The following is a 15,544-nucleotide window of genomic DNA, read 5'->3' as shown; positions in this document are numbered from 1 at the left end:
AAGAAGGTTGGTTTAAACTAAGAGCATTATGGAACTGCAATGCACTGATTCTCTACTTTGTTCACAATTTCTTCTGAAAACCTTTCACTCCTCAACGTCTTTTGAAATACCAGCCAAATGCACAAAGTTGTGGTTTGGTTTTTTTTGTTTGTTTGTTTTGTTAATTTGACTGTTGCTATTTAGGCCATTAATAGACAAACAAAAAAGTACTTGCTCAACACATGTTGTTGTGCTGATGCAGTGCACTGGTTTGGTATTAATAAACAAAAAAACAAACAGACCCCAGCATTTGAATATTTGTATTACATTTAATACAAACAAAATATTCTGCAAACCAGGCATCATTTGAAATTCATACAATCAATCTGTACTAACAAACCGTGAACTTACAAAGCAAAATGTAAGCATACAGTATTTGGTTTGCAATCCCTAAATCTGAATTTAAAGTTATTTGACCATCTGTTTAGGCTGAAAACCACGACTAGTGTACTGCTACTTGGGGTGAGGAGCTGGATTTGCTGATACCTCATTCTGGAGGCAGTATACAAGTTCCCTGCTCCCTTAGACAAGCCCCAGGCTGCTAATGTCATGAATGTTATTTCTGCCTTCTGGCACAATTTCAATTTTCAAGTAAGTACACTTTGATTTTTACTTAGGTAAGACAGCCTTGTTTCTCCCACCACAGTAGGAGACTCTCTCAGTGACTCTAATAAGCTGCAGTGACTATCAGTGAAAAGGTTGGCAGCACACATGCCCAGGTGACCTTCAATGTTCTCAGACAGCTGTCTCCCCCAAGTCTTTCACAGCACAAGAATTCCCACCATCAGTGTATTTAGTGCATTGACCCTATTCCAAAGAATGACAGATTCTGGAAACCTTCACAGTGACGAATGCAATCTGCACACAAAGACCTGCATAGCACAGTCATCCTCAGAAAACTCATTCATTTCTCTTGCCTGTATCTTTATGTTGTCATTATTCTGTACCACACCTAATACTAGGAAGAGCCTACTAATTGCTTAAGGGTCCTAAAAAAAATCTTTTCCAACTGTTTCACTTCATGCATTATGAAGATCTTTGGGGGATTAGTTAAGAGAGCTTTGCCACTTAGCTACTTTTGTTCCTCTAGTAACACTTTAAACCACAAAGGCTTAAAATATACAGGATTGGCACTTATGAGGCAAGTAATCTTAGAGAAGAAAGAGAACTGACACAAAAGCTAAGAATTTAGTAAGACATTATTAGGCAGTTTCTTAAACCGATTCAATTTTCAAAGTAAATCTTCCAAAGACATTACTAAAGCTGGACCAAAATTATCAAGTACATTCTGCTTAGGCCACTCTCTGAGCCCACGGGAGACCACAAAAGCTTTCCCCAGGGAGGAGAGCACCACTACCCATAGGAGCTGTAGGCTCTGCACTCCCACACAGGAACAGAGCTGAGCCTGAAAGTCAGCACAGCTTTCCCTGGGTAGCTCACAAGCGACACACATTTTCCAGGGAAGACCTCTTTTACCACTTCTAGTAAATCTACACCTGGCTTTTACTCCATCACAGCTAAGTCAGCTGAGCTATTCCCAATACATACTGATGACAATAGGTGTACGCACATTGATCACAGATCTTCCACAATCTATTTCAGTTGGTATTTTGCTTTAAGTTTCTTACTCTAAGAAAACACATTTGGCTTTAGGGAAATTAAGTTTCATCTTATTCTTGCAAGAAGGCAAGTCCTAAAAAATCAAGTGTCCCTTCAGATTCATAAAACCTGTTAACAACTAACAGGCAACACAAAATGGGCTAAGTATCACTTATTCAAGAAGCACAATGGCCACAATGCAGAACATTATCAAAGCATCAGTGCAGTTTTTCAAGCCTGTTTCAGCCAGACCCTATCTCAGGGTGCTGCTGGAGCTGCTCATAGGCAGTATGGCCTTGTGCTCAGCCAGGCAGCTTTCTGTGGTCCTTACCTCCTGCTCATGGTTCTTTTTCCTCACATGTCTACGTACTTTTGACATGCAACATACAGTAGGAGTATCCAGCATGCTGAAATTCAGCTCAGTGTTGTGGTACCCCCAAAACCCGTTAAATGTGCCAAACACACACTCCAAAATGGTCACTCTCTGGTGTAAGTCACGTCCCTCTTCCCTCATCTCATGATGCTGGCTGGCTTCTGCATGCTTTTAAACAAGCAAGATATAGGCTTGAGCCAAATGCCTATCCCAGAAAGCATCCCTCCTCACTGCTCATTTCCAGGACTATAAATGTTATCCAGTCAACCTTAAACTAAGGCAAACACGGTATTTTGAGATGTTCAGTGGTGCTTTCATATCTGCTCAAAATGTCACTGTTTAAACCCTCAAGAAAAACATGGGCAAAATTGTGACTCCCTGAAAATGAAAGCCAATTCAACATGGGGTAGACATACCATATATTTCAGGTTAGAGAATAAAGCCCAGGTCAACTCTACACAACACAAGAACAACATAATTTCACTGACAAAACACAGCACTCAGCAATATTCCTGGGACCTCATTCATCACATTCTTATAACTGAGGATATTGATTACTTCTACCAAGATTCCTTTTAGAAGAAACACCTTGGTATTGAAATGTTCTGCAGCTGCTGTCGTTGCTTTGTATTCATCATCATGAGCCACATCACTTAGTACCTTCATTCAGGCAGCATCTCACATTTTCATTCACCACCCACTGTAATCTTCTCATTTTCACTGCAGTTGGACAAGCAGAGCAACTATGGTGAGATTGTCCTTTTAAAAGTCACAAAAAGAGTCATACACCCTAAAATTCATACATAATTTGCATGTCTGTACAATGTTCATATCACTTACAGATGAATCCAAGAGATTAAAAGAGAGAAAAATGTATTTGTTCATTATTCTAAGTTACCTTATATATGCCAATACATCAGAACACATTCTATACATGGAAATGAACAAAAACCATGCAGAAATAATGTTAAGTTAGTAGGCAGATAGCACCTAGGAGGAATCAGCTTTATGTTCCTATAAACATGGTCACATTAGATCAGATGAAAAGCACATTTACACAACTACACTTTCTCCATCAGTGGCCAAAGAAGGACTTCTACTGACTGCTGGAGCCCAAACATGAGATGCAAAGCCAAAATTGTTAAAACTTGGCTGAAAAAAGAGTCTGAAGACTCTTTCAGACAAAAAGCAGTAATTGTGATGATACAGCTAACCATTATTATCTAGCAACACAGAAGAAATTATGTTTTTAAAAAATAATCATCTTTCTTATTAGACCTAGAGATGGAATTTGGAAAAACCAGATCAGTTTTAGGTTTAAGTTTTTATATTAGTGTCTCCATTTTCAAAGAGCACAGAGATGCAATTTGTTTTAAAGACACACTGGGAGTTAATGGAGATCAGCAACAGAACCTTCATCTCTATGCTCCCTATCTGACTTATGCATAAATCATCTCTCTTTTCCTCACCCTCTCCCCAAGTGATCTGTATTAACAGTAATTTCCTTTTATTTCAGCCACTTTATTCATCCTTTGCTTTATCCTCCTGCCAGACAACTCCAACAAGTTACATACTTCACAGGAGAGAAGTGTGTAGCAGATATACTGTATGGGCAGGATACACAGGTCCATGGAGGATCCAGACAACACACACTAGCTTGCTCAAATTCCTGGAAGATGGATTATATGTGACTTACTAGAAACGAACTATGAATGTTATTAACTACAGGATGTGTGGTCTTCTGCAAAAAAGTTTTAAGTGTAAGTTTCATTAATTTTGAAGCACAAGTTACAGCCATCTCAAGCCAATCACAAAACACTATTATACAAAACAGCATACTATCAGACTTCATCAGATTTCAGTAGAGATTTAGCGCAGGTGAATATTACGTAGCAGCTCCTCTACAAAAGGAAAAGCAAACAAATACAAAATTTGCTAATGAAATCTATTGGTATGGTCAGGACTACAGAGCACACTACTCAGTATGCAGGACATTTGTTACAAAGAACCCTTGGACGTTATTTTTCACAAACACTTTAGCAAAGGTGCCAAAAGAAAAAAAAATAACTGCACGTGAAGATAATTTCTACTACTACATGTACTGTAGAATGAATTGCTTTGGTAGGAGGTGCTGGTTTCCTTCTGCAGGTATTACTGCCACACTGGCTGGTGACGATGGGCCAGCCGCAACACGTAACAGCTAAGAAAAGCGCTGAGGAATGAATTGGGGTCCCGCTCACTCTGCTTTCCCAGAACTTACAGAAACCTCATTAAACACAACACCTGTGCTCCTCTAAGAAGAGGATCAATAAGTTTCTGAGTCAGACAGTTCCATTTCCTTACGGCCATAAAATACTGATGTGATGGGCAGATTTGCCGCATGGGACAAATGCAATACATAGACCTCACAGGGAGATCCCACAAAGTTCACGCAGATTTATGGCAGGCTACAACCAACTAAAATTCGTAACTTACTGGAACCAGTTTCATGCTCTCCCCTCAAAAAAGTAATTTTTAATCTTTTTTTTTTTTTCTGACAAGGCAGAATCACGGATTTATTTGACAGTCCTTAGGTACCACTCCAGCACCAGACAAAGCTTTTCCGGAGCGGAGCGGGAGCGGTGCCCGGGCAGGAGCCCGCGGGCAGCGCGGGGAGCCGGAGCCTGGCGGGCCCCGCACCCGCCCTGCAAACAGCGCGCTTTGGGCCGAGGAACGACTCCCGGCCGTTGTCCGGCCACCCTTAAACGCCCCGGCGCGGCTGCCAAAAGCCACCACAACCCGGCGGTGCCCGCGGTGCCGCGGTCCCGGCTCGGGGGAGGAGGGAGGACGGCGGTCTCCCCCGGGCGGGCTCTCCTCTCCCCCACTACACACACCCGGCTCCGCGACCAGCGCCTTTTCGAAGGCAGAACCGGCACTTGCCAACCTTCCCTTGGCCTCCGCTGTCGCTCACCTGGAACTCCAGCCCGTAAATCACCGGCGCGTCGTCCTCCATCGCGACCCCCCCCAGCCCAACCAGGCAGGCGCCGTCGCGTCCGATGCTTTCTGACCCTCGGCGCGGCCCGTCGTCGGCCGCTTCCGGGAGCTGCGCGCGCGCAGCCCCGCCCGGGCCGGCCCGAGCGCAGGCGCTGTGCGGGGGGAGCGGCGCCGGACGCGGCGGCGGCGCGGAGGTGACGGGACGGGAGGGAACGGGACAGGAGGGGACGGGAGAGAACGGAGCGGGGCGGGGCGGGGCGGGGCGGAGCGGTCGCACGGCCTGAGGGTCGTTCGGGTGGGCGGGTGCGCACTCGTGCTGTGCCGGAGGGGGCCGTGGGGGAGGCCGGGCCCACCCCCCCGCGGGGTGCCCGGGCCGTGGCTGCGGGGCTCGCAAGCGGCGCTGCCGCCGCCGCCGAGCGCTCCTCCTGCCGAGCGCTCCTCCTGCCGAGCGCTCCTCCTGCCGAGCCCGGCCGTGCTCGCAGCTGCACTGCTGATAGCCGTGAGCCCGCGCTGCGCTTTGCTGAAAGCGGGACCTAGCGGGTCCTTGCGACCGGGAAAGCAAACGTTGAGTCACTGGAACAGGTTGCCCTGGGTGGCTGGGGAGGTCCCCAGCCTGGAGGAGTTTGAGGGCAGGTTGGATGGGGCTCTGAGCAACCTGGTCCAGTGGAAGGTGTCCCCGCCCATGCCGGGGGGCTTGGAATCAGATGACCTTGTAAGGTCTCCTTCCAAGCCAAACCATTCTCTGATACCATTCTATGATATTGTTTCATGTGTTTTTAGTGGGAGGCGTTTGGTCTTCAATCTTAACAGTTTTACTACTTGTAGAAAAGATAAAGAGAAATAGTTTCAGAATTGATTCTGTAGTTAGACATGAAATGAAAAATGTCAAAGAGAAGATGTGAAATAGTGAAATCACTATTTTGTAAAGCAAGAATTTCACTGTTTGTATGGTACTTAGGAGTTTCGCTGTGGCACCTGAGCTATATACAAGTAATAAAACTAATTCTTGTTTTGGTGGGCTTCTCCTTTTTCAGTTACTATGGAGAATAATGAGAGCAATGCTAAGGATGCAAAGAGCACCTCAGGTGAAGATGACAGCAAAGACATAGTTCAGCACAAAACTCAGGAAGAAATTCTCTTTCATGAGGAAACCATTGATCTTGGTGGAGATGAATTTGAGTCTGAAGGGAATGAAACTGTATCAGAGGATTCAAATAATTTTGTAGATAAACTTAATGAGCAAATGATGGAGAGTGTCATTATTTCAGATTCTCCAAACAATAGTGAAGATGACACTGGTGAACTTGGTTGTCTTCAGGAGATAGTAGATCAAATGGAAGCTAAAGATAAACAAAAACCACATACAGAAGCAGATAAAGAAGAGTTTTTAAGTAATGAGAGTGAAACTGAACATGAAGAAACTCCTAAAGACATTTCTGAGATTGGAACAGATGATCAGGCATCTTTAAAGGAAGACTCAATTCAGGAAGCAGTGAAGGAGGAACCAAAGTTGGGAAACAATGTTCCTGTTGAAACAAAACCAAATAATGTTGATGAGAACACACCTGAGGACCAAATGTTATCACCCAGTACTACCAAACCATCGTCTGAGGCTGAACCCATTCCTGTGTGCACCATCTTCAGCCAAGCAAACAATGCTAATTCCCAGCCACACTTGTTCCTACCTGATGGTTTTGAGCCTCAGATGGTGAAATCTCCCAGTTTTAGCAGTATAATAGAGACTCCAGTGAAGTATAATCCACAGGTGGTTCAACCAAGTCCTAGTCTAAGCAAGTTCTTTGGTGACACTGTTAACACTAATACTTTAGCTTCTGATTTTTTTGATTCATTCACAACCTCTAATTTTATTTCTGTTAGTAATCCCAATGCAAGCTCTTCAGTTCCAGAACAAATGTCCTCTCTTTCTAATGGTGGAGATGGTTCTTCATCCAACCCTACTTTCCCTGTGCAAAATGGGAGACCTGAAGCAGGTGGTCCCCCATCATCTCTAGAAATAACTCAATCCCCCAAGCCATTCTCACAAATCCAAGCTGTGTTTGCTGGGAGTGATGACCCGTTTGCCACAGCCTTAAATATGAGTGAACTTGATAGAAGAAATGATGCTTGGATTCCTAGTGAGGAGACAAGAAATGTTCTCATTTCAGTTGCCACACAACAGTACAGCACTGTGTTCATAGACAAGGAGAATCTCACCATGCCTGGATTAAAATTTGATAATATCCAGGTAAGAGTTTATTACTGTATCTTCCTCTGTGATTATATTTTAGAAATACTGTAGATCTGTCCAATAATCTGTATATCATAGTACTTCATATTGTTGCTGATGGTCACCTTTTGTGTATTACTTCAGTCCTAATTAGAAAATGCAGTGTCACTGCTGCCTTGTAGAAAGAGGCTAAGACCAGATCTCATTTATTCATAGTGACATTTGTTTGCTGCATTGAAAACCAGTGTTGACAGCTTCTGTAGAAGCCAAAGCTGTTTGCATTTTTAAGTACTTTATTTCTGGTCCTCTGAGTTAGTAAGATAATGCTCACATTTGGAATATATACACACCCTCTAAGCTGTGCTACAGAGTCTAAGCAGACAGCTTTGTTTGTGGAATTCCTTTTTGTGATTGAGTGGGAAATTATTTCACTCGTGTTCACAGTGGTCTCAATAATGTTAACACTGACTGAAATGACTTAATTTCTATCTTCCCCAAATGATGGAAACATATAACCTCTAAGAAAGATTGAGTGCTGCAGCAAACTGCTGGGAAGGGATAACCCCAAAATTAAAAGACTAGAGGACATCATAAAGCAAACAAAAGTGAAAAGTAATTTTTTGTCATCTATCAATTTGTAACAGGTGAGAAGGCATAAAGCATTTTTTTCAGAATTTGGGAAATTTTACTCATGTGTATTCAGGATTTCTCATGAAGTAGTTTTATCCTGGCTGCTCAGCCAGGCTAACCATCGTGATGTTTTGGTTTTTTTCTTGAAATAGGCTAATCCTACTCTTTGATATCTATGCCTCTGGATAATAGAATTGTTGTGTAGATAGATGGTGTTGAGAGTTTGGATGCTTTAATCCTTAATTATGCATAAAAAGACCATCAGTCAATAGTCAAATACAAGTAGAGAGCAGTCTGCATTGACTTCCCAGTCTGCAGGAGCTATCAGAAGAGTTTCTGGAGTGAATCAGGTCCAGACTTATAGATAAATTATCTGAAAAATCCTGGGTTTCTGTCACAAGCAATAAATACCAAGCAATAACTACCATGCCACACTGCTGCTGCTTCTTGGGCTTGCTTTATCTTGAAACATTAATTTGTTATCACAGAGTCAAATAATTAGCGTGAAAGAAAACACTGTAACGGGAAGCTATTCCTCCTCCAGTTATACCCAAAATATCTCTTAGACTAAAGCCACGAGGGCTAGTTGTAGCCAGATAGCTGGATTCCTGCAGGGTCTGTGTGTCCCAGGGAGCAGGCAGGCTCGGGCCAGATAGCCCAGCCTTTGGGAGGCTGGGTGTCCGGAAACCCAAGCTGCTATCAGCCACAGCTACCTTAGCAAGCTTAAGTGATTTATCAGCTCTTAGTGATCCCAGCTCTTTTATAGTTTTCAGCTCTTAGCTTGCTAAGGGTGCTTTTGGCTGGCAGTGCCTTCAGGCAGCAGATGACGAGAGAGAGAGAGGGCAGCTTCGGTGGTTCCACGGCAATGGTTTATTGAGAAGTCCATGAAGTGTTCCGGCAACAGCTCTTCTGGCCAGGATGGGCTAAAGTAGCCCCTTATATTGGGGTAGAAGGTATCAGAAACTGTCCAGTTGTAAGGGTTAGGGGAAAATAGCCTGGGTCACAGAGTGATAAGCTGGTCTGGAGGACCGGAGAGAGGGCTTCTGGCTTAGTTACTATGACTTGGCATTTTCTCTTAAGTCTCCGTCCTCCACGGGACTCTGGCTAGCCCTGTGTCCGCTATATTAGACCTTGATGAGTTATTCCAGTGTGTACTCTTGCTCTCCTAACAGCTAATCAGTTAAATGGAGTGATCCCTTCTGCAGTCTCCAAGGATGATGGTCTCCTTTTTGCAAGCTTCCTCTTTTACAATAGTTCTCTTTCAGCTTCCTCAGTGCAGTCAGGGATTAAATGCTTGTTTTTGCTGATAAGTCCCTAAATTTGAGTGTGTGCAAATGTGCTGATCTACCATTTAGTACATAATTGAAGGGAAGATATTTGACAATGTCCCTGTAGTGTATTTCTACAAAAGACCTGATGTAAAATCATCAATGGAATTAAAGGAAATCCTAATGCTTTCTTCATTGTCTATCATTTATGAGAATTTCATAGACATGTCCACAGGGACAGGTTCTGAAGTGCTTTATGTTTAGAAAACTTTCTTCACTTTCAGTTACTGCTTTTCTGTGGCTGAGTGCACACCTTGATTAATTTGACATCCCCTGGTTTGGTATCATTGTTCCATAGTATTGCAAATTGTATATTTAACTGTAACTGTAATTGTAGAGTGCTTGAAATGTCAACTGAAACATTATGGGAGGTATATTTTCAATGTTAAAGTAGCTTCCAACAAGGGTCATTACAGCTTTGGTATGAATAGTTTGCTAATGCTGAATGTTAATGTGAGATGTTCAACCAAGCTACATGCAGTGGACAGGTAAGTTGGTTGAAAAATGCATTTGCAGTGAGTGAACTCTAAGCGTGCTTCAGGGAAGAACTGAAATTTCACATTATATGTATTGACAAGCTTGGGACTTGATTTTTTGCCCTGCTTGCTCAGGAAGTATATTGTAAGACAAGTCTTATGTCAATAAATCACACCAAGAAAAATACTGAATGACTTTTATTTCAGCTGCATGCTACTTTTCGATAGTCATTTAAAAAACAGTGTGTTTTAAACTTATCTTGGGTTGTGGTAAAGATGGTAAAGGTTATCTGTAGCAGTGTTCTCCAAGCTTCAGAACAAATGTGAGTGCTGCTTTTTATGCTCTTTCCATTATGGCTTTTTTTCATGAGTTGCTCTCTTCTGTCATTGTCCTTTGTTTCATTACATTCATTTTTACTGTTTTCTACACCAAAGGACTGTTGGATCCAAAGTACTGTTGGGGGGGGATTTAAAAATTCTTCTGTATTCGTGTAATTTTGCACACACTGTCTTTTCTTAATTCTTTGGACTCTTCTGTCAGGCAGATCTGTTGTTTATTCATAGGGTAAGTGAGGTAAAAAATTTCCATATAGTGAAACAGTAGTTCTCATTCCTTAAGGAGCTAGACAGAAAACACAAATAAATTTCTCATCACTGTCCATGGAGTAAGTTGAAACATTTAATGTCAATTGTCTTTGTCATTGCTAAGCTCTGCTGTTATTATATGCAGTTCACTCTCTTTGTAGGCAAACAGCTATTGAGCTCAGATAGCCCAGTTTCTCTGACTGATGCCTGCAGCTAGTTCTTTTGAAATTTAAAGCACTTGTTGAAGGGTTGCTGTTTACTTTGGTTTATGATCTCTTAAAGTTTATTTTCTGTGGATATTTAAGGCTAACTTACTGTGTGCATGTTTATTTTTTGATCAATAGATTGCACCTTTCAATGTTAACATGCATTACAAAAACCTGTAAAACTTTCTGGCTTTTATAAGATCTTTGAGGAATATTTTCTAAGATCTGTGAATGACAATAGTATAAAAAGGAAATAAATCTGAATATGTCAAGTTTAACTGAAACCTATATATGGAGGAAAAAATATAGCAAATTATGTGGAGTACATGCAGTAGTTTTCATTCCAATGCTGTATATACACATGCAGTTATATTTATTACACATGTAACATACTGGAAAATTTGTATTTCTCTAGAGGAAAGAACTCTGTTGCTCAGTTTTCATTCTATATTTTATTTTACTGAAATAATGTTTTAAATAGTCTTGTTATTTGTTTTCTTCTTTTGTTCCATGAACACCAAGGGTGATGCCGTAAAAGACCTCATGCTTCGCTTCTTGGGGGAGCAGGCTGCAGTGAAGAGACAAGTTTTAAATGCCAACTCTGTAGAGCAGTCATTTGTAGGCTTGAAACAGCTAATTGTAAGTAACAATCATCATATAATATATATTTAATATTGTGTTTCTCTCAAGATAATTGGGAGCTACTGACTGAGGAGAAACTGGGGAAAAAACCTGTGTGTTAGTCTATTCCTGATCCTTCAATAGTACTAGCCAGACTACAATAGTCTTTAATGGGAACGACACTGGGGTTTAACTATTTGGGTTTAAATCACATAGTAAATATTTTTTTACATAAGTTTTTGCATAGGTTACAAAAAATTATTTTATGTGACTGTGAGTTTTTATGGAAAGAAATGGTTGAAAACCAGATTTTAATCATGTTTTTGTTTACATGTGTATGTACGTAAGTTTTCACCTGAGTGTTTTACAAAAAGACATAAAAGTTGTAAATGGCAAGCCAAACTGGTATGATAATTTCAACTGCCTGATTTTTTTACTTCAGTGCAGAAAACTAAAGCAAATTACTTCCAGAGAAAAGCTTAACTTAATCGTTTTATTAATATAAATATTTCTGTTCTGAAAAATGTTGTGTCTAGCAGCCTTGTAAACCTTGCCTTGTTCCTTTAACCATTGTGTTCCTGTGCAAAATTCATTACTATTGCATACATGACTGAGCCTTCTTTAATCTGATTACATAACAAGATGTTTTGGGTTTACTTTATTTTTGAAAAAAATGGATGAAAAATTACTGAGGAAAAGTAGCGAGGAATTATCAGGACAGGCTGTATTTAGTATTTAACATCTTTTAATTTAATCATATGACATTACACGTAAAGCTACAAAAGAGATTACTTTTTTGTCATGTTAAGAATTGTCTAGGAGGCCTCAACAAACACTGTTAAAGAAATTCAGAGGAAATTTTAGAAACTAAACATGAAAAAACAGATTGTGATCTCCACCCTAGACACATGTTTTTCTTTTTATCTCAATGTTTTGCTTGACTTGAGAGGGGGGAAAAATCCTATGCAGAAGTCTTGTACCCATCAGTGTCTTAAGTAGGAAAAGCATCTTTTCCACGCTTACTTTACATCTTCCAGATGAGAATTTTTGATGTGTGGGAAATGCCTTTCTATTTAGCCTAGTAGTGGTGTCTATGCAAGATGTTCTATAGTGCAGACTATCTTGTACCCTAATTACAATGCTACTGCTGATACTGTTTTTGCTTTGAGCCTGCTCTTCAGCCTCAGAAAAGTAGTGTTAAACCTTTTAGGCCCAAGGCAGTGAAGCTAGGAGGCAGTCTGCAGCTGTAGGATATTTTGTTACTTACATTACTTACAGCGTTTTAAAAAAAAAAACCAAACAACAACTTGCCTTATTTACAATGGTGGGTTTTTTTTATAAAGTAGAAACCATTCAGGTAGAAGTTAGAATGTTCTTTGGTTTTCAAGGCTTTCAGTCATTAGCTGTTGGTTGGTTTTGAGTATGCAAAATAATTTTCCCAATTTCATTTGTAGAACTAGTTTCTTTTTATGATGACAGTTGGTCTTTTTTTGTTCCCTTGCAAACATTGCATTTCTTCTTAAAGTCTAAATGTGGAAAATTTATTTTTGATTGACTATAGTCTTTAAAGGTAAAGGGATTTCAGACTTTAAAACATTAAACTCCTATGCTAGATGATATGAACTAAAAAGATATATGCTTTTTACATACATAATAGGCCAGAATGACATATAATAACTACTCTGTTACTAGTCACAAATTTTACTTTGTTTTTGAGAGAATTTGTGACCAAATATGTGCAGCGAATAAATCTTTTAATGCAAAGGACATCTTACAGGCAATATTTATATTAAGATCTAGTTAAAAACTAGTGAATATTGGGAATATTGCTGTGCAGTTTCCATAAAGTTAAGATTTTTCCTTAGCTGTTAATTTCATATCCTTTTGTGCTATACATGAACTTGAGATTTTTGTCACCCAGTTCAATCTCTTGCAGCACCTTGGAAGAGTGTGTTTTGAATGCATTTGCAGTGCAGAAGAGAAATGCTTAGAATTAGGATAAATTTCAACTTCAGACTGATATCTGTTATTTAGGTGTTTATGTGAGTTGTTGTCTGAACTATTAAGTCGGTAGAGACCTAATAGTACAGTCCTGATTACAAGCTACATTTACATGGGTTTCCATCTAAAAGTCCCAACAATTATCACATGCTGTAGGAAGACACAAGTAATAACTGAAACCAGAAGTGAATATTTAGTCCTGTCATGAAGAAATTTGTTAGAATAAAATTCTCAGATGATCTTGGGAAAGCTCCATTGTGTTATGGGGATTAAAAAAAAAGGGAAAAAAATATAAAACCACTATTCTAAGTCTGTACTTCAGTGGAAACTGCTTCCTTAGTGTCTAGTTATTATTTTAATCCTGTGCGGATGGAAAAATATGCTCACCAGTATACCAGGTTTTCAAACCACAGGTCTTCAGCTGCAATTCTGAAGCTTTTCTCTTCTACCATATGATTAATTCTGTTAGCTTATTTGGCTGTTTTAATAACTACAAATATACTGCTTCTACTTTCAAAGGCTATTCCAGAAGTTCATTCCTTTGGTTGTTAATCGAAGGCATTCCAATCAGTCTTCCCTCAAAATCTTTCTTCTAATCAAAGCTAAAGTTGTTTACAATAATTTAAGTGTTTTGGTCATATGTTGCTTTTTAAGTATTTTTTTTTTCCTTAATATTTGCTTCTTCTTCCCTGCTACTTGTATGAGCAAACAGCCATGGCATTTCTACTTCTCAGATTTTCTTTATAAAGAAAAAAATAACCCTTCTCTAATCATCTCGTCATGGATGCCTTCATAACCACCTTTGGAGCTCTTCTCAGACTCGCTCCCAATTGAAGCTAACGTATTTTTGTTATCACTGCTCCAAACTCAGCACATTACATTGTAAATGACACCACTTACCTTGTGTTCTACCTTTTTTGTTGTTCTGATATTGTAAATCATCTGGTCTGTGTTTAGTGATGTGGTCCTAACATATTGACAGTACCACCTCCTAGGTCACATGTACAAATGAAGATACCACCTCTTTTAACCAGGGCTACAAAGGAATATCTTATATTGGACTGTTTCCAGTGTGCATTCTTGAGTACTACCTTCTCACATTCCTGTAAAAATTCCAGTAAAAAACATTTAAGTAGAAGCACTTCTGTGGGTAAGATGCAGTTAGTGGTTGCAGCAAAGAATATTGGAGATTGATGTCCTTTGCGGGGCATCATAATGCAGTCTGCAAAAGCTTCCTCAAGTACAACTAATTGTTGGAAAACCAAATTTATCAAGAAGTTGCTGAACTTCCAAAGATGCACCTTTTCTGATGAGATCACCAGCAGTAGCATCATGTCTAAGATGAATAGTTTTTCATCAGGAAAACTCAACTGAACTCAAGTTGTTAAACTAGGTTAACAAAATTATTCAGCATCAATTTGGTCTCTAGATTATTTGAATGAGATTTTTGCCAGTAACCCAAAGATGGTTTATGAACTGTTCTTTCAGATTTTCAGTTTCTTCTCTGGGATGGGCAGCAGTGAATTGGAAATGCTCTACTGGTAACAAAACGGTGTGGAGGTGGTGTAGATGAATTATTTTTACAGCTTTAGGGCTCTAAAGAGATATGGGGCTGCTGGAGCAGTTCTACACTATAATTCTATAAAAATTCGTGAATAGAGTTGCATATCTGTACGGGATAAGTTTTTATATTTTTTTAACTGAAAACAGAAAATCTGGGTTTTCAATCCCTAAAACATTTTATCAGTCTGGCATAGGAACATGCATTTACTCTAGAGCAAATAAACGTAAGCAAGATCTTGTTGCTTTGTTTTACAGCAGCAAATACAAGGTGCAAGCTGCAATTATGTTATTTCTTGTTATTCCATATTTTAGACTGGTTTTTTACCCTCATTCAAACAAGTATCACAGTCTGGTTTACCAGAGGCCCTTCTGATGTTTTCAGTTGTAAGGTGTCTGCAGCCAGAGGAAAATGCAGTCTTTCAGAGTTATACTTAGAAAAAGACTGCTGTATCTAGCCACTGTAAATATGCTTCCTCTAAATATGGAATAATATCCTCAAGCTGCTAGACCAAGAAAGGGTTACTAGCTACATTTTCTTAACTGATGTGTAAATGCTCTACCAATGTAATTTACAGGGGAGAAGCATGTCATAGCTAGTGGAGGAGGACATTTTAATCACTTTAATGGTGTTACAATGTAGAGTTAATGACTCCCTTTGAGTCTATTTTATAAAAAAGTCATATATTGTTACTTTTGCACATGAGTAATGTTGTGCTTTTGTGTATATTTTCAAATATAACAAACCTGGATACAGTGGTGTAACATACATATTCACTTTAATAAGTTATACATTATCCTTAAAATAGGGGAGGGGATTGTTCTTTTTTTTCTAAATCAGTGAGCAATTTTCTACATTTTTATAGCTGATTTGAGAGAAGGTGGTAGTGGTACAAACTGTAAATGTGTGCTTTTGGGAAGAGGTT

General features: G+C 39.8%; 2 protein-coding genes across 3 annotated transcripts in view; one reads left to right on the top strand and one right to left on the bottom strand.

Annotated features, from left to right (window-relative positions):
* The window catches only part of EIPR1 (EARP complex and GARP complex interacting protein 1), a 74,868-nt gene extending 69,794 nt beyond the window's left edge, over positions 1-5,074 (bottom strand). Inside the window, exon 1 of the mRNA XM_084202167.1 lies at positions 4,962-5,074. Within this exon, the coding sequence (XP_084058293.1) occupies positions 4,962-5,003 (42 nt within the window). The 5' untranslated portion in view covers positions 5,004-5,074. The remainder of the gene's footprint in view (positions 1-4,961) is intronic.
* A 56-nt stretch (positions 5,075-5,130) lies between these two features.
* TRAPPC12 (trafficking protein particle complex subunit 12) overlaps positions 5,131-15,544 on the top strand; it is a 50,316-nt gene continuing 39,902 nt past the window's right edge. For both annotated transcript variants that reach the window (XM_084202928.1, XM_084202927.1), the window contains exons 1-3: positions 5,131-5,178; positions 6,019-7,229; positions 10,959-11,075. In XM_084202928.1, the coding sequence (XP_084059054.1) occupies positions 6,024-7,229; positions 10,959-11,075 (1,323 nt within the window). In that variant the 5' untranslated portion in view covers positions 5,131-5,178; positions 6,019-6,023. The remainder of the gene's footprint in view (positions 5,179-6,018; positions 7,230-10,958; positions 11,076-15,544) is intronic.

Source organism: Fringilla coelebs (genome assembly GCF_963513975.1).
Source record: "Fringilla coelebs genome assembly, chromosome: 3".
NCBI classification, from domain to species: Eukaryota; Metazoa; Chordata; class Aves; order Passeriformes; family Fringillidae; genus Fringilla; species Fringilla coelebs.
This window is presented reverse-complemented; position numbering and strand designations above follow the sequence as displayed.